The sequence below is a fragment of the Elgaria multicarinata genome, chromosome 7, assembly GCF_023053635.1.
Source record: "Elgaria multicarinata webbii isolate HBS135686 ecotype San Diego chromosome 7, rElgMul1.1.pri, whole genome shotgun sequence".
Taxonomy (NCBI): domain Eukaryota; kingdom Metazoa; phylum Chordata; class Lepidosauria; order Squamata; family Anguidae; genus Elgaria; species Elgaria multicarinata.
The window spans coordinates 116,884,100-116,909,760 of NC_086177.1; the positions used below are offsets into that span (position 1 = coordinate 116,884,100).

Consider the following 25,661-nt stretch of genomic DNA (forward strand, 5'->3'; position numbering starts at 1 on the left):
CCCCAGGGCAGGGCCCAGCAGACTGGGCAACCCCACAGCCTGGGGGTTGCCCTCCCCCACTACAGAGTATGTGGAAGAGCAGGCCACGGTTTCCCAGAACTTGAGCCCTGAACCCTTCGAACCCCCAGCTCAGGAGCAACGGCTGGTCTTGACGGGGCTCCCACTGGACGTGGCCCCCGTGACAGGTTGTTTGGTATGGAAAGGCAAGACTGCAGAGGCCACATTTCCAACGTCCCTCCAGTCATTGCAGGTGGCCAGAATGCCCTGGGGAGCTCGGACTCTTCTGAGGATCAAGGAGCCCTCAGACACTAACATGGATGTGGCCCTCCGGCCCCTCCTGCTTTCGCTGCGCTTTTAGCCCAATTGAATAAATCCACGCTTTCTACAGCTGCTCAAGGGTGTTTGAAACGTACATTGTGCTGTAGTCCAGGGCGGGCAGCCTATGGCCCTCCAGAAGTTTTGGACTACAACTCCCATCATCCCTCATCATTGGCTACGCAGGCTGGGGCTGATGGGAAATGTAGACCAAAATATCTGAAGGGTCACACGTAACACCCCCCCCCCCACTGTACTGGTTCAAGGGCTGTCGTGGGAGGAAAGACTGCCGCCTTGGGGTGAAGCCGCAGGGGCGCTGATGGTGCTCTCAGGAACTCCCTTTCCAAACAGGTTCAGCTGCTGCTGCTGCCAAAGCTGCAGTCCTTGAGGCACTGGGGGAAACGGCTTCATCTGCTTGGGCATTTTGTTAGCCTTTACTGATTTGATTGAACACGTTTTCGTCCATTTTAAAGTTTTATCTGCTTTTCTGTGTATTTGTTTTATACTGCCCGGATGTATCATGATAAAGGGCAGTATTAAAGTGCTTTAAATTAACGGTTCTCTCCATTCGGTCCAGAAGGGAACAGAACCCTAACCCAGCCTCCGGTTGTCTGCATTCATCCTGTGGGAATTTGCCTCTTAACGCTCATCATCAGCTGGTCCTTGTTTTCAAGAATGTCTGAAACTGATAAGTCTGACAGCAAATGCAGCAACCTTGGCTAGGAAACTGACAGCACAATCACTTAGACGCCTACTCAGAAGAAAGTCTCACTAAGCTCAAAGAGGCTTACTCCCATGTAAGTGACTTCAGGATTGCAGCCGGAAGCACGGCTGCCCTGGATCATGGTTGAAACACTCTTGGTGGCATGAAAAAAGCCATCCTCTCTCTCTCTCTCTCTCTCTCTCTCTCTCTCTCTCTGCCTCAGCTCCTCCTCCCATCTGGAATTTAGGAATAATACTGCCCTACCTTACAGGGTTGTTGTAAAGATTACTAGGAATATATATGTGCAGAGCACGTTTCTCATCATTCAGCAATGCTGAGCATTTTATTATAAAAGGACCTGGAAAACTTTCCCCCTCCACATCCATCCTTGTCACTGCTAGGTTTATGGAACGAGGCTGGACTCCAGGAGCAGCTTCTGGTAGAAGACGGCAGCTCCTCGGTGGCGCACCCGATTCACAGGCTCCCGTGAGGGAGTCCAAGGCTTTCCCATGCTGGGGCCCGCTTTGCCTCTGCTCAGGGTCAAAGGGCAGGCCGCTCCCCCTGCCTGCCTGCCTGCCTGCCTGCCTGCCCCGGGCAAATGCCCTTCTGCCGTAGTCTTGGCACAGCTTGCTGCTTCTCGGTGCTCCAGGGGCTCTTGATGGGCTCCACACCCCTCAGGCCTTCTTTTTCTTGCCTTTGAAGCCACGAGTGGCCCCTTGCCCAAAACAAATGGTGGGCGGGATTCTGGAAGAGAAAGAAGGCAAACAAGACCTGCCGGATTAGAAGCTGTGCCGTTCTGCTAGAGTTTCTCAGATGTCCACTAAATAGCCGTTTCATACCACCATTTCAGGCTGTTTACGTGCCCGTGGCTGCAGGCCAAGAAATGCTTAAGAATGGCTTTGATGTCCTATTGAAGAGTGGCTCATCTCAAAGAGGGACGCAGCCCTTCTCTAAAGCTGTTTCTGACAGTCATAGTTCGAACTTCTACCAGAAGTATCTGTGATGTTGTGGGGTTGGTCATTTGGTTGGTAAAAAACCAAAATGCTCTGTTGAATTGGCTGGAGAGATGTGGTCAAGCATTCAAAACATTAAATTATGCCAATTAAGCCCAGATTATGTAGTTATTGCCGATTCTCACTCTTTGCCAAAGAGGTTTTACAATAAGAAGTTTACACATTTGTTGTTTCACAACTAGAATTCTAATCCGCTATAACAATCCAATAACAGGATTATGCAAATATAAATGCGAAGAGGCTGAACCGTTCTTGGCTTTGACTGTGGAGCCCAGGGACACATATCGCAACGTGAAATTAATAGGCACAGCGTGTGGGGCAGCCTGCCCCCCACCCCCCGCACAAACCTACAAAGAGGAACATTGTTATGTTTTCTTTAAAAACGCAGTTGCGATGGTTCGAGTGCAAAGCCGGGACCAACTGCTCTGGAGTGAAAAGCGTCCTATGCCTGGGCTTCAGTGACCGGGGGGGGGGGGGGGGGGGGAGGCAGCCCTCCCTCCTGCCATGACGCATCAGCGTAAGTTAAGCTCCCCAGCCTTTCTCCCTTACAACACCCCTGATGCAGCTTCCTGCGAAAAATGAGGAGAAGCCATTCTCAAGCCTTTTGAACAGGGTTACCAGTTAACTGACACCAATTTGGTCTTGATGGATTGCTCTGAAACAAATGCACACTGCGCAAATGGCAGAGCCACGACATTGCCTTGTGCCCACCACTGCACGGATGCAGTTTCGGTCTGGACAGAGAGAAATGAGTCTATGAGTTACCCACAAGGAAGCAGCAATGGGACAGGCATGCTGTGATGGTGGCACAGGGTCGCCTGAGAAGGGAAAAGACACCCACCTGGGTTTGCAGAGCTGCCGCTCAGGCGCTGGGCGGTCCACAGCGCTCGCCATCCCTGGCAGGGGCTTGCTCTCCGCTGCGCTCTCGCTAGGACCTACTTCCATGGCGTCCGCTGCTGGCTGTGCCCAGTCCTCTGCATTCACGTCCATTGGCACATTGCTCTCCCTTGGCTGAGGCCGTGTTGCCTTTGCGCTGTTGCAGAAACACGGGCCGGGGTGGTGAGAATACTGGAAGCCGGGAACAAGAGCACTCTGAAGAGCTGCCAGGGGCTTCCCCTCCTCCTCCTCCTCGCACACCTAGGTAGTCCAGAAGGCCCCTTTTCAGCATCTCCTAAAGCCTGCCTTGCCTTTTCTTGCAGCATGGAGGGCAACCTGAGGTCCTTCACATCTTTCGACCAGCCACACCCATCAGCACCAGCCCGTTCAGCCAATACGGAGGGATGGTGGGCCGCTTGGAGAGCTAGACGCTGCCCAGCCCCATTGGACAGAAGGATGCGGGCATCAGCCAGGGTTCTTGTGCAGTGGTTACTGTACGTCTTTGGCCTGGTTTCAAGCCTCGACTCAACCATGAAGCTCACCTGGGCCAGGCTCACCCACTGCACAGGCCTGCTGTAAGGAAAAAATGGGAGCGCCTGCTGTCCTGACCTCCTAAGAGGAATTTAGGCAGGACAAAGGCAGAGGCATAGGTAGCAGCAGCAGCAGCAGCAAGTAGGAGGACTAGCGGCTGTTCTTCTGGCTTGTCTATATCTCCAGGTATATTCGCCAGAACAACTCATCCTGCATGTTCATAGGGCTACAAATACTCAAGCACTTACCTTTTAGATCTGAGGGGTTTATCAAAGCGAAAATCAGATGGGTACTGGTGAACGTTGACTAAGTGATCTCTGCGGTCTTTGCTGCTCTTGAACTTCTGCGGACAGCTCTCTACCAAACACTGGTACTAGAAAAGGGGGTGAGAAAGAGCAGGGGGCTGTGGTCAGCACGGCATGCCTTTAACGAGGAGCCACAGCCTCGTGGCCGCGAGCGTGGCTTGCTTGCTCTGCCTCAGGCTCAAGCTCTACAACTCCAGTGGGAAGAAACTCAGGCTTCAGCGAAAGGCTGGTACTTATAGAATCTAGCAAAGCAACCCTGGGCTAGGTGAACCTACAAGCGGATGGAGTTCAGTCGCTTATTTAAAGAAGTAACCCACCTTTCATCCTAGGGTATCAGGGAAGTATACAAGAGGCATAAAAATCAAATAATAAACGGGACAGGTCAAATCCCACTAATGCTGAAAAGAGGAACAATATGACTATATTGAATAAATTAGTAAAAGAAAATGATTATTTAGATTCGTGGCGTTTACTTAACGGGAATAGGCCTGGATTCTCATACTTTTCCCCAGTTCATCATACATACTCCAGGATAGATTATATATTTGTTTCAAAAGATTTTGCAACGAGGATTTGTAAAATGGAAATGGGGGTAATAAAAGTAACTGATCATGCCTTGTTAAGTCTAGAATTTACAGTTAAGAAAGATTATAAAGAGGCATATAGATGGAAGCTGAATACAAAGATATTGAAATATAATAAAATAGTAGATAAAATTCGGAAGGAACTGTCGGAGTCATGGGAAATTAATGAAAAAGGAGGAACAGCTGGGTCAGTCATTTGGGACACCATGAAGGCTGTAGCAAGAGGAATCTGTATTAGAGAAACATGTAGTTTAAAAAGACAACAACGTGCAGAACAGGAAAAGTTAGAGATAGAAATTAAAAACTTGGAGGAAAGATATTGGCGAGTTAAAGATAAATATAAATTAGTGGAAATACAAGCTAAGAAGAAACAATTAGAAAATTTAAATATAGAAGAGATTCAAAAGAATTTAATGTATATGAAAAGGGAATATTTTGAAAACAGTGATAAGAACTCGAGGTTGCTTGCCAAGCTCACACAAAAAGAAAAAGGGAGGAATGGGATAGAAACGTTGAAAGATAGCCGAGGGAATTATTGTCATGCAATGAAAGCTAAAATAAAAAATTTTCAGGAATTCTATCAGGAATTGTATAAGGGTAAAGAAATTCAACAAGAAAAGGTGGAGGAGTATATTGGGAGGTTTATAAAGAAGGGAATAAAATTAGAATATAAGGAGTTAATGGAGTCAGTAATAACTCAAAGAGAAGTTGAAGAGGTTATTGATAAGTTAAAAGTTGGTAAATCACCGGGAGCAGATGGTTTGGGTCCAGAATATTATAAGGTCTTCAAAGACTGTTTAGTTCCAAAATTAATGGAACTTTATAATAGGATATTATCAGGAGAGAAGATACCTGAATCATGGGAACATTCAGTGATAATTCTGATCCCAAAACCAGATAAAGATTTGACTAATCCCGATTCTTATAGACCTATTTCTTTAATAAATCAGGATGCTAAAATTTTTACATCTATTATGGCCAAACGGCTAAATAAATTTTTGGCAGAATATATAGGAGCAGATCAATGTGGGTTTGTGGTAGGAAGGCATATGCATAATTTAGTGGGGAGAGTTTTAAATGTAATAAATGTAATAAAAAAAGCAAATATTAAGGCAGGTATTATGGCATTAGATATTTTTAAAGCTTTTGATTGTGTGAGCTGGCAGGCACTAAAGAGTATTATAGATAAATTGGGATTTGGAAATAAATTTAAAAATGTAATAGAACAGCTATATTCCCAAAATACGGCGGTAGTGGTGGTAAATGACGGACTTACTGAAAAGATACGACTAGCCAGAGGAACAAGACAAGGATGTCCGCTCTCGCCGGTCCTGTTTGTAATGGTTATGGAAGTTTTGGCGAAGGCACTAAGGGAGGATGAAGAGTTAGAAGGAATTGGAGAGGTAAGGGAAATAAAGTTAAACATGTTTGCGGATGACACTTTATTGACCATTAAGAATCCATTAAGAAAATTAGAAAGAATTAAATATCAGTTGAGGGAATTTGAGGAAATTACAGGGTTAAAAATAAATTGGTCTAAATCAGAGATGATGTTGTTTAACTATACCAAGAAGGAAGAAAAGGATTGGGAATTTAAGGGAATGGAATTGAAAGTTAAGAATGAGATTAAATATTTGGGAATTAAAATTACAAAAAATTTAGAGAATCTTGAAAAGGAAAATTTAACGAGGTTAAAGAAAGAGGTATTAGAGAAATTGGAGAAATATAAAAGATTAAATTTATCTTGGTTCGGAAGAATAGCCTTAATAAAAATGAAGATATTAGCTAAAATTAATTTTGTATTTAGAATGTTACCTATAAAAATATCAGAAACCGAGATAAAAAGTTGGCAAAATATTATTAATAAATATTGTAATGGAGAAAAGAGAGCAAGAGTGAATAAAAATAATTGGTACCTAAGCCAAAAAAAGGGGGGAATGGGTCTCCCAAACATAAAATTATACTACGTAGCAAATAGATTAAGACATGTTGTAGAAGCAATTATGGGAGTAGGAGATTTATATTGGATGGAAGAAAAAACCATAAATAAGGTAGAGATGAATTTGGAGAATGTTTTTTTTAAAGACGGAGGAAGAAAGTGGGTTGGAAGTATAGATAATCCACTCCTGAGGACTCAATGGGAAATTTGGAGTAAATTTAAAGGGAAGCTGCTTCCGAGCAACTCTCCCTTAGCACCGATAATAATGTTAAAGAATTTCCCAGAGGATCTAAAGGGTAGATTATGTAAAATATTAAAAGAGAAAAATAAAATAAGATTAAAGGATTGGGTAAGAGATATCAAAACAAGAGAGGATATGGAAAATTTGTTAAAGGAGAAGAAGCTATCTTGGCTAGAATATGGTCAATTAGAGCAATGGAATAAAAAGTGGATTAAAGATAATAGAATGTGCAGAAAGATGACGAGGTTTGAAGAATTAGTAGTAAGTAAGGAGGAAGGGAAAGGAGGGAGTATAGTTTCAAAAGGATTAATGAGTGAAATATATAAAATATTGTTAGAGAAGGAGTTTAGAGAGAATACAGAGAAAATGGTTTGGGAATCAGATTTGAAGATACAAATAGGGCGACAGAGCTGGGAGGGACTATGGAAACAAAGAGTGTTGAGAAGTTTATCAGTAAGAATAAAGGAGAATTATTTTAAAATCCTATGGAGGTGGTACCTAACCCCGGTTAGATTGAATAAGATAAGTGATCAACATTCAGCAAATTGTTGGAGAGGTTGTGGGGAAAAAGGAACGTATTTACATATGTGGTGGCAATGCAAATATGTACAAAGATTATGGAAGATGGTGTTCTCAGAAATTGAAGAAATAGTGGGAATGAAAATAGAACAAACACCAAAAATAGCATTGCTGTCACTATTTGAAGATATAAAGTGTGGAAAAGGAACTATAGAGCTGATATCGAATTTGTTGGTTGCAGCACGACTGATGGTAGCTAGGAACTGGAAGATCCAAGGGGAATATTCTATTGAGGAATGGTACAAAGAAGTATGGGACATAGCCATTAATGATAAACTGACATGTAATATTAAGTGGAGAAAAGGCGTAACTAAAATAAATGAGTTCGAAGGAATTTGGAAACAGTTCCTAGTGTTTGTGTTTACTAAGGGAAGTGGGAAACCACCAGCAGAAGAAACGATTAGATTTTGGACTCAAGAATGATCCCGAGGTGGGGGGTGCACTTTTATGTTAAGAACGAAGATGTTGTAGTATGATAAGGTATATGTAATAGTTTTTGATATTTGTACTCAACAATCATTCAATATGTATGCAGCAGATATTTGATGTTTTTTTTTTCTTATTGTGTTTTGTTTCAGTTATATTTTGGTAATGTTTATCTATGTTTATATAGTGTTGAAAATGAATAAAAATTTAATAAAAAAAAAAAATCAAATATGCCACAATACACTAAAAACATAAAACATCAGAATAAAACAAATTAACTGCATGATCGTAATACTTATAACGTCCAGGCAAATAACCTGGCACTAAAATGCCAGTGTAGGTGTCAAATGAGCTTCAAAGGAGAAGCTATTCCAGAGACGGGGTGCCACCATAGAGAAGGCCCTCTGCCTAGTTCCTACACAACCAGCATCCCCTAAAAAAGGAACCTGGAGATCTTCAGACATGGCAGGTTGATACAGGAAGAGACACTCCTGCAGGTATTTGGGTCCGAAGACATTTAGGACTTTAAAGGTCCGCACCAGCACCTTGAACTGGGACCAGAAGCAAACAAGCAGCCAGCACCTTAAAAATCAGTATATTATGCTGTGATATGGCTGGACCAGCTAAAATTCAGACAGACACATTCTGCAATAATCTAAGATTCCAAGCCATCTTCAAAGGCAGCTCCATGTAAAACACATGACAGTAACGCAACTGGGAGGTTACCAGAGCATGGATCACCAGAGTGTCCCTGCTCAGGAACAGTCATAGCTAGCGAAGCAGTGGAAGCTAATTCAAGGCATTGTGTGTCACCAAGACCACCTGTGCCTCAAGGGACAGTGCAGGATTTGATCAGCGTTTCCTGCACCTCCTCGTCCAAATCGTTAATAAACATGCTGAAGAGCACTGGGCCCAGGACTGAGCAGGATATACGCCTCATTCCTGGACGGGAGAAGCACCCACCCACCGAGCTGTGTTTGCACTGAGGTGGCCACGTGGGCCTCGTTGCAGCTCACCATGTTGTGCTTCTCTGCCATGATCTGGAAGAGTGCGTCGTGCCACTCCAGGATGTGAACGTCCAGCAAATGTGCTGAAGGGAAGGATCGCTTGCAAGACAAACAGACGTTCCTGTGCAGCATGTTGTAGTGATGCTCGTAACTCTCCAAGGTGTCGAAAACCTGGCGGCACCCAGCAACGTGGCAGAAGACCTCAGCGGTGCTGAAAGGAAGCCAAGAAAGCCAACTTCTGTTAAAGAGGAAGAACGTTTCATCAGGCTGCCCGCTGAAACCGCTGCTTGAGTGGGGGGCAACCGTGCACCTGTCTGGCACACCTGGGGCTCCCACAGACACCTCCCGCTGCGTCTTCCTTCTGCCGCTTCCGCCCAGACCACAACAGCCCCCCCCCACACACACACGATGGCTGGTCCTGCCGAGTTGCATGTCTCGATGCACGGGGGGTGGGTGGGCGCGGAGAGAAGCCTGCTTCTGGGGTCAGCCTGTTGCGTGGGCAAGAGGGCAGCAGCCGGGAGAGCGGGGGATATGCGCCAGGAGGGGGGCGCCGGGCCTCGGCAGCGCAGCAGCGGGGCCTTCCCTTCCCTCCATCCCTCGGGCGGGGGGGGGGGACGGGAGGGGGCGGGGGTCTCCCTCCCTCCCTCCCTCCCTCTCTCCGTGTCTCTCTCACCGGGGCCTCTCGGGGGCCTCCGCGGCGCTCGCCAGCGCCTCTCGCAGGTACAGGTGCCGGTGGACGTCGCCGTCCTGAAGGAGGGGGAAAGGGGGGGGGGGCGTCAGCATCGCCAGCGCCGCCTCGGGGGAGGGGGGCACCTGCGGGGCCCGGGCGGCGCCCCCTCCCCTTCTCCCCGGGGGGAGGCCTTCATCCTGAGGCCTTCATCCTGCCCGGGGCTGGGGTCGCGGGGGGAGTCGGAGCCCCCACCTCGAAGAAGGGGTGGTCGGCGGGGAAGCGGAGCCGAGCCGGCAGGAAACGGAAAGGGCCCCCGGCCGCCATCGCCGCCCCTTGCCCCCCCCGCGCCTCGCTTCCGCTTCCGGGTCAGGCCGAGGGCGCGGGGGGAGGACAGGGCGGCGTTAGCGGCGGCGGCGCGGGGGGTCTTGGCCTGCGCCCCCCACTCCTCCCCGGGAGCCCCGGCGCTGCTGCTGCCGCCGCTGCCGCCGCCAGGATGAGCGAGTTCCGGATCCACCACGACGTGAACGAGCTGCTGAGCCTGCTGCGGGTGCGGGGAGGCGGCGAGGGCGCCGAGGGCTACACCGAGCTGCTGCAGAAGAACCGCGGGCCCTACCTCACCACCTCCGCCTCCGCACTGGCCGCCAAGGTCTCCGGGGGGGCCTCCGGGGGGGTTCCTCCCTCCCCCTCCCTCCCTCCCCCTCCCCTCCGCCGCCAAGGGGCCCCGATCCCGGGGAGGGAGGGGGAGGCCGCCGCCGCCGCGCCAGGCGCCCACCCCAAGAGCAAGGGGCCGCGGGCCGCCGAGACCCCGCCCGCCCGGATCGACCCCCCACCCCACCCCACCCCCGTAAACCCCGCCTGCATTTCACAGGTCAAGATCGCGGAGTTTTCCCGGACCCCGGAAGACTTCTTAAACAAGTACGACGAGCTGAAGTCGAAGAACACGCGGCACCTGGACCCGCTGGTCTACCTGCTCTCCAAGCTCACCGAGGACAAGGAGGTAGGCGGACACCCCCCTCCTCGGGGGGGGGGACACACACCCACGCACACACACACACACACACACACACACACACACACACACGGTGGACCCCTCAGGGGCTGCCCCCTCGTTCGCCCCCTGGGCCGACGAGAGCTTTCAGACCGTGGCTTCACCCCTAACCCAAGGGGTGTTGAGGAGCTCCAGAAGGACCTCTGCGGGCTGGCAGGGTGGCCGTCCCCAAAGGGCGCTCGGCACGGTTCAGTGTACACAAGTGTCACGCGGTGCACATTGGGGCACAGAGATCCATCCGGCTGCCCACAGAAGAGGCCTTGGGGCTGTGGCAGCCGGGTCCGCGAAAGCCTCAACCTCGGGTGCTGCTGCTGGGAAAGAGGGAGACCCCACGTTAGGCATTGGAGGGCCCCCTGGGGGGTCTCGTCCAGCCTCAGGCCACTTCTTGCCTTCTCGGGAGGGAGGGAGGGAGGGAGGGAGGCCCAGGGGGGCCCACATCTCTCCTGGAGCAGGGGTGGAGTGGGGCTCCGCTCGATTAGACAGGCAATGGTTCTGGGGCAGGCGTGGGTGGGGACGTAGGAATCGTGGGTCCGCAGAGCCCAGCAGTGTCCAGCCCACATGCCGTGGCTCCCCAGGGCCTCAGGCACCAGGAGGGCCTCCCCAGCCTGAAGCCCTTTAAGCTGGAGGGCCACCTCCCAGCCCGTTTTCATGGGGAACCAGAGGGGCTGCAGCCAAGCGGAGCCGTTCTCAGCCCTTCTAGGGGGCGGGTGGAACGAAGGCGCGGGTGGGGGCAGCCGCTTTTGGCACCCTGTTGTGCTTGAGGGGGCAGCAGGTCCTGGGAGATTGTGAGGCTGTGTACGAAGCACGCCTCTCCTGGCTCCTCGCAACACCCGCCTTGAGAAGGAGAGCCTGGGCGGCAGCCCTGAGCCTGCGTCGCTCGTGGGGGAAGTTCCATAAGAGCAGAAGAGCCCTGAGGCTGGATCAGGCCCAGGGTCCACCCAGTCCAGCACCCTGTCCCCACAGTGGCCCACGAGCTAACCCTAACCCACAAGCAGGACACGGGTGCAGCTGCAGCCTCCCACCCATGTTCCCCAGCATCTGGTGTGCATGGGCTTACTTGCGTGTGAGAGGGCGTCTTCAGGGCCTTGGTGGCAGTTTCTCATTTCCTAACCCTTTTTGTTCTTGGGGCCCTCCCCCCCCCCGCCCCCCAGACCCTCCAGTACTTGCAGCAGAACGCCAAGGAGCGGGCAGAAGTTGCCGCCCACTCAGCCGCTCCCAGCAGCGCCACCTTCTCCATCCCCTCCACGACTCCCAAGATGACTGTCCAGGAGCTGGAGGAGCTACGTAAGCAGCTGGGCACCGTGGCCACCAGCTCCAGCGCACAGCAGGTATCTCTTCTCTTGGGCCAGAAGCTGTGGGGATTCCGTTCTCCCCTTGAGGGGGGGGGCGTTGCGCTTGGCCTCTCCCTCGAGATGTAAAACGTCTAGAAATTTTGAAGCCATGGTGTGTGTGTGTGTGTGTGTGTGTGAGAGAGAGAGAGAGAGAGAGGGAGAGAGAGATCTTCTCCCCCTGCCTCTCCTCCAAAAAAATAAAGATTTCGTGAAAACTGTCGTATACGTCATACGTGCATTCTTGTCGAACCTAAGCTCATTTTACTGCCTTAACACATAAAATGCTGCATTCATAGCTTAGCATATAAAAGTGCCCCCAGTTGGCATCCCCACATCTTGCCTGGCCCCCCTTTTTGGGTCTCGATTCAGCCAGAGGTCTCCTCCTTCCTGCCTCTAGCCCCCCTCTCCTTGTGGAAGTCTGGATCAGGTGGGCAGCTGTGGGGGTCTGGAGGAGGCAGAGGGCACGCCCCTCGCCTCCTGCCAGCTCTTTAGCTTCAGTGCGGGGCGCTTGCGGCCCACGTGGGGCAGGAGGGCAGCGCCTCCCGCATGGCTGTAGCATTGGCCGGGACCTTCCTGAAGGAGGGCGCAGCTCCCCGGTCTGCCGCCTCGATGTCCCTGTTTGCCTTCCAGGAAACGTGCTGCTGCTGCTGCTGCTGCAGGTGCAGGTGTTTCATCCTGCCGTGAGAGACGGCCTGCCTGCCTGCCTGCCTGCCTGGCTCCTCCCTTTGCTGTGCGGTGGGTCAGGGCACGCATCTCACTTACGTGTCACACATGGCTCTTTTTCTTTTGGCAGCCTCTTGAACTTGTACGAAAGACACTCAGAGAAAAGCAGAACAAGAAGAATTCTGGCCAGCCCATTCCGTTGTTTCCTGCCTGGGTATATGAGAGGCCGGCCCTCATCGGGGACTTCCTCACTAGCTCCAGTTTAAGCACGGATGCAACTGTGCCGATAGGTGGGTCTTCCCAGGGCAGGCTGGGTCGTGGGGGTTGTTTTGCTTCTCACGTGTGCGTGTGTGTGCAGCCTGACCTGAAGCTCTGCAGCAGGGCGTCTCCGGGTGGCTCTGGGGCCCTTTGCCGGCAGCGAACAGTGCTGCCTGGTGCTGGCAGCACGCAGCCGTTGACCAGCGTCCCTCCGAGGGTCTTGGGTGTTGCTGCACCTGTTCACGTCACGCTGTTCACGCCAGTGTAGGTGGAGGGAAGTGTTTCACTGCTTAAAATTGCTGTCCACCTTTTAGCTCTCAGGTGGGTCCCCCAGAAGGACCTCTGGCCTTTTTTTAGAATGATTGCCCCTAAAAGGACGTTGTGGGCCTTTCTCTTTCCTCTTGGGATCCCCCACCAGGAACGTTACCATTGGCAGCTCAGGAGTCTGCAGTCGTGGAGGACTTGCTGTACGTTTTGATCGGGGTGGATGGCCGCTACATCACTGCGCAGCCGCTGGTGGGCAGAGAAACCCGTGCTTTTCTAGTGGATCCTAACTTGGATATGTCAGTCAAAGAGCTGGTCACCAGGATCCTCCCGGTTGCTGCCAGCTACTCCATCGTGACCAGGTACCAGCCCTCGCTGTGGGTAGGGACAGGTGAACCTGTCGACTTTGTCCAGGGTCCTCTGCCTGGGGCTGCACGGCTCAGCCAGGGCCATGGGCTGCCCTGGAATGGCCGGCTGGCGAGCCCAGGAGGCCTCTCAGGCCCTACCGCTTTCCCCTTTGTGTTTCTCTTGGACCTCTCGTGAGCGTGGTGGGGCTTGCGCAGGAGGTCGCCAGGGTGGGGTCAGGGGATCTCTCAATCTCTGTCTTCCTCCTCCCTTGATGGATTTCCTGCCAGCACCTTCGTCCTGGGGCTAGACGTGGCCAGCTGCGGAACGGGGCTTGCAGTGCCGTTCTCCCTCGGTCTCTTCCCAGGTTCATCGAGGAGAAGTCCTCCTTTGAGTACGGGCAGGTGAACCACGCCCTGGCGGCGGCCATGAGGACCCTCGTCAAAGAGTACATGATCCTCATCACCCAGCTGGAGCACCTGCAGCGCCAGGGGCTCTTGTCCCTGCAGAAGCTCTGGTTCTACATCCAGCCCACCATGAGGACCATGGAGATCCTGGCTTCTCTCGGTGAGGAACCCTCCTCTTCTCCCAATTTCCCGCAAAGGCCAAAGGCCAGCCAGGGGGGGCACATGTCATGGCCTTCTGCTCCCCCAGAGCCAGAGCTGAAGCCATTTAAAAAATCTGGTTGAGCGGTAGTGGTGGGAGAGGCCGGACAGGTGAAAGGAAGCCCCTTCTCCACACAGCCCAGAGCTAGGCGGTGGAGGGCGCTGCTGGACAACGCCCTGCAGTGCTTGCCATGTTGGGCTTGTCGTCGTGTTTATATGGGTTTGTTGTGTCACATAGTGTCCAGGAAAGTTAGGGTTAATTGGATGGGAGGGAGGGAGTGAACAGTGGGAGGGGGCGTGTGCGGAGACGGAGTTTCTCCAAGGGGCGAGCAAACCGTTGGTCAGTTAGTTGAGAGGCAGGGGGTCGGGCCTTAGGGGCTGATGAAGGGACATCTAAGTAGTGGCAGTTAGAAGGGGTAGAGCAGAGTTGGGGTAAGGCCAGGAGCTGAGCGGTCAACTAGAAGATAGAGCGCTTGTCTTAAATAAATCTTAGTCTGTTTGTTTTTGAGGTACAAAACCCCATGTGTCGTTCATCTGTCTGCGCTATGAACAAGGAACATACTTCCTAACTACTTCTCCTGTTTGGCTAAAGGGAACCAGCTGGTCACAGTGGGTGTCCTTTTCACCTAGAGACTTTTCAAGCTGGGGCTTGTGGGTCAGTGAGGGCGGGGTCACGTCACAGCTGCCCATAAGGCGATTTGGATGGCTTGCAAAGGCGCTTAGATGGATTTATTTATTTATTTATTTATTTATTACATTTTTATACTGCCCAATAGCCAAAGCTCTCTGGGCGGTTCACAAAAATTAAAACCGTAATAAAACAACCGACAGGTTAAAAACACAAATACAAAATACAGTATAAAAAGCACAACCAGGATAAAAACACGCAGCAAAATTGATATAAGATTAAAATACAGAGTTAGAACAGGAAAAATTAAGTTAAAATTAAGTGTTAAAATACTGAGAGAATGAAAAGGTCTTCAGCTGGCGACGAAAAGAGTACAGTGTAGGCACCAGGCGGACCTCTCTGGGGAGCTCATTCCACAGCCGGGGTGCCACAGCGGAGGAGGCTGTTGATGGCTACTGGTCCTCATGGCTTTACGTTGCCTCCAGATCCCGTCAATGTATTCATGAAGTTGTGAATTTTTGCCCCAACATGCATCACTTTACACTTGAGCTGTATTTCCCATTTAAATGCCCATTCTTCTAGCTTGGAGAGATCCCTTTGGAGTTCCTCACAATCCCTCTTTGTTTTAACAACCTTAAATAATTTGGTGTCATTGGCCAGCTTGGCCACTTCGCTGCTCCCTCCTCATTCCAGGTTGTTCATGAACAGGTTGAAAAGCATCGGTCCCAACGCAGACCCCTGTGGGACCCCACTATTTACTTCCCTCCCTCAGGAGAATTGACCATTTATTCCTACTCTCTGCTTTTTGTTCTTTAACCAGTTCTTGATCCATAAGAGGACCTCTCTCCCCTTATTCCGTGACTGCTAAGTGTGCTCAGGAGTCTTTGAGGAGGGGGGGGGGGAGCTTTGTCAACAGCCTTTGGGAAGTTCCAAGTGAACCATGTCTGCTAATCCCCCCCCCTCCACATGCAGCATATTGACTGGTGGGTCAATGGGGGAAATTCCAGGGCAGGGAAGTTACTGGGGAGCAGGGCAGGGCCAGGAGGGATGGCAGGTTTTGGCCAAGCGTCCGGGTTCTTGTCCTTCGAGGGAGAGTCTCTGCTGCCTCGGGAGATGGAGGGGGGGGGGCAGGCTCAGGTGCAGAGCTTTGTGCTAGGTGAGCGCCAGGGTCCCTTCCAAGAAAAGATAGCTGAAGAGGTGGGGGAAACCTGTCTGGGGCCTCCAGAAAAGGGCAGGTAATCGAGGAAGAGGTGGGTGGGTGGGTCCATCGAGCGGCTGGACTTGCCAGGGAGAGGTTTGCGGGGGAGGGGGCGTGGTCGTCTCTGCCCTCCTTTTCCTGCATAGCTTTGAGCGCAATGAAGCTGTAGGTGCTGGGCTGCCTCTTCATCAGTGGGGGTGGGGGGGAGAGCCAGGAGATGGCCGGGAGGGGGGCGGGGGGGGGGGAAACGAAGCTTCTCTGGGCCCAAAGTGTCCAAGCCAGCGTTGAATTCTTGACGCTCGCCCCGTGGCCAAAGCTCCGTCTCCGGGCGTGAGCTGGGACTCTGGAGCATGGTTAGCTCCCCTGAGGAAGCCCCCTTGGCTTTTTATTCTCGTCTCGAGAGCCACGGCGCCAGGTGGGCCTGCAGAACGGTTCTGCCTGCAAAACGGGGCGTGGTGAGGACACCTTCAGAGGTGCCTCACGGGCCCTACTTTAAAAGGGCTTCCGCGTTTGCAAGGCCGGAGGGGCCCAGGGAGAGTTTTTCTCCTGGCTGTGTTGGGCTGCTGGGCTGTCCCAGAAGAAAGGCTCCCAAGAGAGCCCAGCTGCGCAGGGGAGGGCTGGAGAGGCCGCCTGTCCGTTGTGGATCGTGGCCGTGGGCCCTCAGCGGTGTGCCTCTCGTTCCAGCCACGGCCGTGGACAAAGGCGAGTGTGTGGGAGGCTCCACGCTCAGCCTGCTCCACGACAAGACCTTCAACTACACCGGGGACGGCCAAGCCCAGGAGCTCTGCCTCTACTTGACCAAGGCCGCCAGCGTCCCGTACTTCGAGGTTCTGGAGAAGTGGATTTATAGAGGCATCATCAACGACCCGTACAGGTATGTGGAGCCGGCTGGCCGGCTCACTTCCCCTCTTGGCTCCTTCCCCCGCCAGGCGCCTTCCAGGAGTTTTGGGCTTCAATACCCATCAGCCCAAGAGTCAGGAATGCTGGGAGTTGTCACCCAAAACGTCTGGGTGGCAGCAGGTGTGGGGGGGGCGTCTGCGCTGTGAAGGACATCTGTGGCCTCTTTAGAAGGCGTGAGGGGATCCCTTGAGAGCCCTTCCAAGGCAAGTGACAATAAGACAGCAAAAGCAGCAATGAAAATATCGAAATAACGCAACGCTAAACATGACAGATGTAAACGTAAAGAAGTAGGGCAGCAGATGACGTGCCTGCTGGGGAACCCGACCCCCCTCTGAACTACGGCTGCCTCCCCCCCTCCCCGTCTGCCCCAGGTGCTCACCGGTTTTAATTCCGCAGTGAATTCATGGTCGAAGAGCACGAGCTGCAGAAGGAGAAGATCCAGGAGGATTACAACGACAAGTACTGGGACCAGAGATACACCCTCGTGCAGCCGCAGATCCCCTCCTTCCTCCAGAAGGTGGCAGACAAGATCCTTAGCACAGGTCTGCAGCCGCCCGCCATGGGGCAGGAAAGGGGTGGGGGGCGGAGGCGGGAGGGGGGAAGCTGCTCCCGGTGGGGCACCCAGGAGCTTCCCCTCCCTTGGCCGCTCACTCCGAGGGGGGCTCTTCTCGTCCCCTGAAGCTGAGCGTGGTGGTGCGGGGGTAGGGGGGCGTACGGATGGGAGAGGGGCAGACTTCTCTCCAAGGCTCAGACTTAGCTTGGGAAGGTGGCGCCCTTCTTTTCCCGTGTGGGTGGCCCCCATGGGTCTCCGTCCCCCAGGCCCTTTTCATCCTGAGAGGAGCCCTTGTCAGGCTGGTGGGGGGAGCGCCTGCCCACCCGGGGTCTCCCGGGGAGCTTCATGGCTGAGGAGTGGAGGCTCATCCCTGGCAGGGTCCCTCCCTCTCCTCACCCCGCAAGCGAGCCCCCGCCCGCCCCCGTGGTGCTCGTGCAGGCGGATCGGAGCACGCCTTGCAGTGCGCAGCGTCTGGACAAAATCCATGTCAGTCCTGACGGCCCTCCCCTCCCCTCCCCTCCAGGGAAGTACTTGAACGTCGTCCGGGAGTGTGGCCACAACGTGACTTGCCCCTTGGCAAGAGAGGTGATCTATACGTTGAAGGAGCGTGAATACGTGGAGCAAATAGAGAAGGCCTACAGCTACGCCAGCAAAGTCCTGCTAGATTTCCTCATGGAAGAGAAGGAGCTCGTGGCCCGCTTGAGGTTCGCTTTGCCCTTTTACAAAGGCTTTTGGGGCAGAGAGCTGTGCGCAGGGCGGCTTTTGGGCTGGCCTTTTGGGCTGCCTGTGGGGTCCTGTGTCTGGGGGCCACCTCTGAGGGAGGCCGTGGGCCGTCGCCAGGCCGTGGGTCCTCGCCAGCAGGGCTTCTGCTCCTGGGACTGTGTGCTGCAAAGGTCTGCGGAGAGTGGGGGTGGGGTGGGTGGGTGGCTCCCGGGGCCGTTTGAAGGCCCACTCTCGCAGGGAGAGGTCCCCTCCGCCAGCGCTCGCCTTCCCCCCCCATGCCCTCCTTCCTCCTCCCGCGACAGGAGTCCATGGGCAGCAGCCGGCCTGGACCAAGCGTTGGCCAAGGGAGGGGGCTGGAGGGCTGAATGAGGAACGGCTCTGTTTGGCCTGGAGGAGAGAAGACGGAGGGCGGGGGGGGGGAGTGGGGAGGGGAGAGAGCGGCGTCCGTCGGGTGTCCCTTCCTCACGGGCCAGGGTGGTGCCTCCAGGGTCCATTTCATGGGCCTCAGAGGAGCAGGGCTTTGCTGAACCTGCGTTGGGAGGGGCTGGCCGAGACGGCCTTCCCGGGCCCCTTCCAGCTCTCTGCTTCTGCAGCTGGCTCACCTAAAATGCCGGCATTTGCATGTAGAACGTCAGGCGTTGACCGCTTCGGAGACATCCACGTACAAGCCTCACGTGGAACGTGGCCCACGATGGCAGCGCCTCCTGCTCTTGCCCCCTTTCCTGCCGCTGTTGCCTGCAGGAGCGACACAGGCCGAGGAGGGGAGGGGCAGGAGGGCTCTGTGTCGCTCTTCCCCGTTTCCCTCTGGCAGCCCAGTTCACTTGCATCGTTTTGGGGAGCAGGTCCATCAAGCATTACTTCCTCATGGACCAGGGCGACTTCTATGTCCATTTCATGGACCTCACTGAAGAGGAGCTGAAAAGACCGGTGGACGACATCATTCCCACCCGACTGGAGGCTCTGCTGGAGTTAGCCTTGCGGATGAGCACGGCCAACACGGACCCCTTCAAGGACGACTTGAAGGTACCAGCCCACGTCTGCCCTCCGGGGCAGAGGCCGGGTGCTGCACAGGCCCAGGAAATGGCGGCCAGGGGTGGCGAGGGCCAGGCGGGGCAGGTGCCGGCCTCTTCCTGCCTGCCCAGAGCCCACCTCCCAGCAGTGCGAGGGGCAGCCCCTTCCCTCCTGCAGTGGGGAAGCAGGTTGAGGCTCTCTGGGGACGTCTGGATTTAGCCCCGCCCAAGCTGGTAGGGATTGTTGTGTCAGTGGGAAAACTCAAAGCGACGACCTGCTACGACCCAAAACGTAAATATTTGTGTATTTTAAAGCTGATAAGTTACCTTTAAAAAAAATGAATTGAAACTTGGTTCTGAGATAAAACACCCTACAATATAAGAGGGACCGTTTCTAAAGCAAAAATCATAAAGGAAACCTTAATGATTGTAACATTTCATAACATTGGCTTGTTATGTTATAACCTTTATAACATAACAAGCCAAGAAAACAGCAAAAGAACAATTCATAAATCATCAGACGTGGGACGGAGCAGCATTAACAACACGAGCCAAGAGGCGAGATGGCCAACGGCCACCCGAGGCAGTCGTGCGCAGCCGGGCCCCTGAAAGAATGCAATGTAGGCATCTGCTGGATCTCGTTTAGTAGGACCTTGCACCTGGTGGGGGCCACAGCAGTAAAGGCCCTGTCTCTTTAGGAACAACCAGTTCCTTGTGCCTGTTCCCTCCAGCTGAGTTGCTGAAGATGCTGAGAAGGCCCCGCTGGAGTGCTTCTGCTTGGCCCAGTTTTGTGACTATTTATGGCTGTTCCCCGGCTTAAGGGCAGGGCCTTGACTCTGTTCGGAGGAACGGTGCTTTGTCTTCCAGTCCTGTGTTTGCCAGCCTCTGCTGTAGCTTCCGGCTGCTCTCCTCCGCAGGTTGATCTGATGCCCCACGACCTCATTACGCAGCTCTTGCGCGTCCTGGCCATTGAAACGAAGCAGGAGAAGGCCATCATCCACGCCGAGCCCACGGAGCTCTCCCTCAGCGGCCTGGAGGCCTTTTCCTTTGATTACGTGGTGAAGTGGCCGCTGTCCCTCATCATCAACAGGTGAGCCACACCGCGCTTCTTGGGGCTCAGCCGGCCGTGCACTGTGGTCCTGCCCAGCCCAGAAAATGCCGGGCCGGGCCTCCACGTGGCCGGCCGTGGCTCGGGAAGCAGCCTGGGACCCAGCTCCTGACGCTGCCCTCCTTCTTCCTGACCGGCAGGAAAGCCTTAACGCGGTACCAGATGCTCTTCAGGCACATGTTCTACTGCAAGCACGTGGAGCGGCAGCTGTGCAATGTCTGGATCAGCAGCAAGACGGCCAAGCGGTGCTCACTACATGCGTCAAAGTGGTGAGTGAGGAGGAGGCGGCCGCTCCACCGGCAGAGGGAGATGCCCAGCTGCTGGGTGGGGCAGGGGGCCTCCTGCCCCCTGGCCGTGTGTTTGAGCCAGGGCGGGAGGTGGGGGAGCCCCCACTTGCACCCCCTCCTGCCCAGGCGTCTTCCCGGCCCCTGGGGGACCGGAAGCTGCTCCTTCCCAACGAGAGGAGCTGATTTTCCTGCCAGCCTTGAGGGAGGCTGAAGGCGCTTCCACGCCTGGTCCCCACCGAATGCATCGGTTGCCAGATCAAAAGCCTCCGTCCAGTTCAACGTCTGGCACCAGGGCTCTTCTCTTCTGTCCCGACAGGGGTGGGGATGAGGGCGTGGCAGCTCAGCTGGGCGGCTGGGGGCTTTGAATCCACCCCGTGCTCTGGTCTTACTCCCAGGCCTCGTCAGCCGTGAAGGGGTAGGTGGGTGGGAGGCCTCCAGGCAGAGAACTGCAAACCGCGCTTAGTTTGCTCCGATAAACAGCGGCGCCCAGCTAACACCCTGTGGGTCGTTCCTCTTTTGCTGCTGGTAGCTGCTGCTCACAGCAGCAGTGGGGAGGGGGGGCACCCTGCGTTGCGCTTGCTGCCTCTGCAAGCCCCACAGCGGGCAGCTCCCCCCACCCACCCACCCCCATCCGCTCTCTGCTCCCATTCCTCTCTTTCAGGTTTGCTGGTGCTTTCACTCTCCGCCAGCGGATGCTGAATTTTGTGCAGAACATTCAGTACTACATGATGTTTGAAGTCATGGAGCCGACGTGGCACATCCTGGAGAAGAACCTGAAGTCGGTCAGTCGGGGCGGCCGGTCGGCCTGGGGGGGTGGGGTGGGGGGGAGCACTCCCGGCTCGGGCGTTTACTCGGACGACCTAAAGAGATTGTGCACTTGTGAACTGCAGCTGCCCTCCTCTGGCGCTCACGCACCTGGGCAGAGCATCACCTGCCCTGCCGAGCAGATGTGCCCTTTGTCAGCGGGGCGGGTTCGCGTTTCCCTTTGAGGAGGCCTGGGTGGCTTGACCGCTCCCTCCTCTCACCCTGGAGCGGTCCCAGAGCCCTTTGCCGTGGCTTCAGAGCCTCGCACACCCCTCTCCCTCGGGCCGGCTGGGAGCCATCCACAGAAGGCCACCGGCCCAGAAGTGGCTGCGCAAACAGCTCCCCGGATGGCCTCGGCTTCTCCTGCCTTCCCAGGAGTAAGGACGCCAGGCGACCCCAGCTTCTTTTTGAGACCTTGATAGTGAAATGATTCGGCCTTGTTAGGGAGCCTGGCCAAGTCGCAGCACCGCAAACCTCTTGCCTTGCCTGTGTTTGACTCACCAGGGGGGCTGGAGGAGGAGGAGGAGGAGGAGGGCCGCTTTGCCCGCCTCCTTTGCCGGCCCCACTTACGAGTGAAAAGCAGGCTAGGAAGAAGATTCAGCAGGCTGGGAGAGGTGGCGTGGAGCGCTCTGTGCTCCCTCTGCTCGGTGGCTTGGCTTCCAGGCTGGGAGGCTTTGCCTCCTGCGTGCCTAGGAGGGGCGTGGAGGGAGAGATCGGCCCCTGACTCAGTCGCCATCCCCCTGGATTCCTAGGCTGGACGGCCCAGCAGCTCCGTGGGCTGGAGCAGGGGGGAGGGAGGGCTCTGCCTGTCCATCTGCCCGTCCGTCCTTTGCCAGCACGCTGCATTTCTGTGCTGCTGCTGGCAGAGGGAGGGAGGGAGGGAGGGATGGGGGGGCGTATATGACTGTAACGGCCACGGCAGGGCTTAGATGGCCGCCCATCAGCCCACGTTCCCTGGGCGGTGTGCAGGTGCAGGCGTCAGTGGAAGAGGTGCCCTTCGTAGCCACTCCTCTCCCTTCGTTTGGCGGCGAAACACAAAAAACAGAGCGACCCGTCCCTGAATCAGATCAGAGGTTCCCCCTCCTGCCGGTTGCGTTTTAGAAAAGGGCTCAAACTAATCCCTCCCCTCCCCAATGTTTAAACACGCCCCTCTTTGATCACAGTTTTAAACCCACCCACCCCCGCAACTATCCATGTAGGTAGCGTGTGTGTGTTTGTGTGTGTGTGTGTGTGTGTGTGTGTGTGTGTGTGTGTGAGAGAGAGAGAGAGAGAAAGAGAGAGAGAGAGAGAGAGAGAGGGGGTGGGTGGGTGGGCTCTCCAGCACCGCTGTAAATGCAGGGAGTCCCAACAGGTTTGGGAAGCTGTGCAGTTCTAGTCCTGACCACGTGGCCTGTGGCTTTTCTACTGGCAGCGGTAGGGGGGAGGGGAGGGGAGGGGAGGGGGTGGTTTTTGAGGGGGGCTGCTTCTACATGGCAGTGTGAGAAGGGAGAACGAGCGAATGCCGCTGCCCCCTCAGCTGCCCCCTCAAGCGCCCAGCTGGGGCCGTGCCGTTGAACGGGGTCCATGCTGAGGCCGCCCCCCAGGCCTTTGGGGCAGGAGGTGCATCCCTGCTGGTGTTCCCTCTCTCCTGGGCAGGGGAGGGGCCCTCTCGCTCTCGGGTTGCAGGTTCAGTACCTCTGGGGGCTTCCCAACCCCCACCCCAAGCTATACTGCTGATTGGCAGCCCCCCAAGATCCGGACAAGTAGCAGCAGCAGCAGGTGCGCAAGCACCTTCCTAGGGAGGAGGAGGAGGGGGGAGGGGAGCAGGGACTTGTGGCTCTCCAGATGTTTTGCTCTTCAGCTCCCATCAACCCTAGCCAGCAGTGAGGGCTCATGGGAGTTGTAGGCCAAAACGTCTGGAGGCCCAGAGAGCTTGGCCCTTGGGCGACAGAACTGGAAGGACAGACTGAATGTTGCCTGTGGGAGAACCAGACCCCGCCCCCTGTCCCTGATGCCTGAGCTCCGCCCCCTGCCTCGCCCCTTCCCCTCCGGGCCAGTTGTAGGGCCATCGGGGGCCTCGCCCTGCCTCACAGAGGCGCCGGACCCGCCAGAGCGTTTGTGCCTTGGCAGCCAGCATGGAAACTGAGCCAACAGACAAAGGAGGAACGGAGCGGCCCACCCCTCCCCTCCCCTCCCCACTCACCTGGATGGAATCCCCGGTTGCCTCTGGTGACCAGGTGAGGAGTGCAATAAGGAGGGCAGCTGCGCCCCACTCACAACGCCCTTTCCGGAAGTTTCCTCTGCCTCTGATGGCGTCGGCAGCCTCTGGGCCCTGGTTTTAGTGCCGAGGGCCAAGGCAGGTTTTCTGCCCGGATACTCCTGGGGTGTCCGTCGATGCGCCCGAGGGACCCCAGGCACCCGGCCTCGCCGTACTTGGCTGCCAGAGACCCTCTCTGTGCCAGAGAGCAGGCCTGGAACCGACGGGCGGGACTGCAGCTCCCACCCGCCCTCCTTGTCTGCCTCCAGAGGCGGTGGGCTCCCCTGAGCAAGCGGTATTCAGAGCAGAGGCTGGAGGGTCCTTTGCCAGCGACGCCGTGGGTGTAGCGGACCCTGCTTTGCGCCGGAGGGCTGGGCCAGCCGGCCTCCCGGCCTCCGCTCAGTGGTGGAGGAGGGCTTGCTGGAGGGTGCCTCGTCTCGCCCCGCAGGCCTCCAACATCGACGACGTCCTGAGCCACCACACGAGCTTCCTGGACAACTGCTTGAAGGACTGCATGCTCACCAACCCAGAGCTGCTGAAGATCTTCTCCAAGATGATGTCTGTCTGCGTCATGTTCACCAACTGCATGCAGGTGGGATTGGCTGGACACTGGGCTGCCTCCCCTCGCAGGGAGCCTGCACAGGGGGACGCACTCTGCATGAGCTGTGCCGGCGGCCTCCCCAACTTGATGCCCTCCTGGTGTTTTGGAACGCAGCGCCCATCAACCCCAGCCTCCGCGGCTATTGCTCAGGAGTTCTGGGCGTTGTGGTCCAAACACATGCGGAATGTGCCAAGCTGGAGGAAGGCCGCCTTAGGCTGACCCGTTTTTCTCCCTCCCTCCCTCCCTCCCTCCCACCAGCGATTCTCCCACAGCATGAAGCTCGACGACGAACTGGGCCGCCTGACCGTGGAGCACGGGACCATGAGGGGCCCCCCGACGGAGCAGGAGCGGGTGGAGGAATCGACCCGGAAGCGGCTCGCAAACAAGGTGTGCTGGGAGCTCTGAGCCCGCTCCCCCCCCCCCCGCCCCATTCACGGGACCCTCGTAGAATCGATGGAGCCTTCCAATCTCTTCGTAGCGCAAGAGGGAGGGACGGCAGAGTCGGTGGGGCTTCGGCACTGTAGCCCAGTCCCCGTGGGGGAGGAATACCTCGTGCAGGTGCCGAGAACTTCCCCCCTCCCCCTTAGCGGCGCTGTGCAAGGAGGCAGGGCGTCCCTCGCTGGAGCTCCAGGGTCCTTCCGCAGCCCTCTCACCCTCGGGGGCCTAAATGCAGCCTTGAAGCAGGGCTCCTTCCGCTTCCTGGCCCGGGAGGACTGTTCCCTGCCTCAGTGACTCAGGAAGCGCTGGAGACGCTGTTCTTGTCTTTAAACAAATTCTGTGCTCTGGTTCTGCAGCTTTTAGCAGAGCATGCAGATTCCTTGCATGTAACCTCTGGCTTTGAGGCAACAATAAACAAGTTTGACAGCAATTTCTCAGCACATCTGCTGGATCTCCTGGACAAGCTGAGCATTTACAGCACCAATGACTGTGAGCACAGCATGATCAACATCATCTACAGGTGAGCAGAGATTCTTTCTCTCCCCCTGAAGCCTGAATTGCTTGCTGGGGAAGGGGCATCAAGCCAGTCAGAGGAGCTCCAGGCCACCTCCAGCCCCTGGGGATCAAGAGGAGGAGAGGCACATGCCCTCTTGCCCTGCCGGTGGGCCGCAGGGGGAAACCGGACGGTGGCCTGGAGGGGACTCTCAGGCTTGGGGATGCCCTGCCAGGGTCTTCCAGCCCATCACTCTGCTCTTTCCTAGATTGGACTTCAACGGCTTCTACACAGAACGGCTGGAGCACATGTCTGCCGAACGGAGCCAGAAGGCCGTGTCGCATGCAGCCCCTCCCAGGGCGGCAGCTGTAGCCACTCAGTGACCCTCCCCTTCGGGGGGAGGAGGAGGAGGAGGAGGAGGAAGGGGGCGGGCATAGAGCTGCCATGGAGCTGGGACGCACATGCATTGTGGCTGCTCGTGTTTGTGATGGATTGTATTTTGACCTTTTAAAAAGACAAAACTTTAGATTGTGTAACTCTGTGTATTATATTTAAAAAATAAAAAAAATCTATAAGAGGTTTCCATAATCTTTAAGCGAGCATTTCGCACCTCTGCCTTGAACTCAGCTGAACTGAGCCATCAATGAATGAAGTGACAGAAGCCCTCATGGACCAAGACCATGGCTACTCTGGCGTGTGTGCACCACCTGTGCAAGAAGCCTCACTTCTGTCACTCCGGGTCGGCCGCTGTTGCACCTGCTCCCCAAAAGTGCACCAAGAGGGTTAGGAGAACAACATCTTTGCCCGGCTGTCCCACCCCTGGATGCGAATACAACCGCATGGCAAGGCTAGCAGTCTTTCACACCCTGGTGTCCGCCATACCTTTTGGACCTCAGCTCCCATCAGCCCCAATCAGCTAGCCACTGGTCAGGAATCCTGGGAGTTGTAGTAGTCCCAGCACAAGATGTCTCTGTTTGGC

General features: G+C 55.1%; 2 protein-coding genes across 2 annotated transcripts; one reads left to right on the forward strand and one right to left on the reverse strand.

Annotated features, from left to right (window-relative positions):
- Positions 1–1,332: 1,332 nt before the first annotated feature.
- ZNF511 (zinc finger protein 511) lies at positions 1,333–9,532 on the reverse strand. The gene is made up of 6 exons (XM_063131286.1): positions 9,442–9,532; positions 9,193–9,266; positions 8,529–8,730; positions 3,687–3,811; positions 2,873–3,064; positions 1,333–1,762 (listed from the first exon to the last, which is right to left on the reverse strand). The coding sequence occupies exons 1-6, from the start codon at positions 9,511–9,513 to the stop codon at positions 1,693–1,695; spliced, it is 735 nt and encodes a 244-aa protein (XP_062987356.1). The 5' UTR covers positions 9,514–9,532; the 3' UTR covers positions 1,333–1,692.
- A 104-nt stretch (positions 9,533–9,636) lies between these two features.
- On the forward strand, positions 9,637–25,263 carry TUBGCP2 (tubulin gamma complex component 2). Its single transcript, XM_063131283.1, has 17 exons — positions 9,637–9,835; positions 10,058–10,186; positions 11,389–11,565; positions 12,362–12,521; positions 12,908–13,115; positions 13,466–13,665; positions 16,214–16,403; positions 16,826–16,971; positions 17,506–17,686; positions 18,548–18,728; positions 19,633–19,805; positions 19,964–20,092; positions 20,772–20,892; positions 23,599–23,742; positions 24,010–24,138; positions 24,546–24,709; positions 24,951–25,263. Exons 1-17 carry the CDS (start codon positions 9,683–9,685, stop codon positions 25,063–25,065), a joined length of 2,700 nt encoding a protein of 899 aa, XP_062987353.1. The 5' UTR covers positions 9,637–9,682; the 3' UTR covers positions 25,066–25,263.
- The last annotated feature ends 398 nt before the right edge of the window (positions 25,264–25,661 follow it).

Coding starts and splice junctions, on each gene's coding strand:
- ZNF511 (XM_063131286.1), bottom strand. CDS start 9,513: ATGGCGGCCGGGGGCCCTTTCCGTTTCCTGCCGGCTCGGCTCCGCTTC. Junction 9,267..9,441: donor CCGACCACCCCTTCTTCGAG/GTGGGGGCTCCG, acceptor CCCCTCCTTCAG/GACGGCGACGTCCACCGGCA. Junction 3,065..3,686: donor AAACCCCTCAGATCTAAAAG/GTAAGTGCTTGA, acceptor TTTCTGCAACAG/CGCAAAGGCAACACGGCCTC.
- TUBGCP2 (XM_063131283.1), top strand. CDS start 9,683: ATGAGCGAGTTCCGGATCCACCACGACGTGAACGAGCTGCTGAGCCTG. Junction 16,972..17,505: donor AGACAAGATCCTTAGCACAG/GTCTGCAGCCGC, acceptor CCTCCCCTCCAG/GGAAGTACTTGAACGTCGTC. Junction 18,729..19,632: donor CCTTCAAGGACGACTTGAAG/GTACCAGCCCAC, acceptor TCTCCTCCGCAG/GTTGATCTGATGCCCCACGA.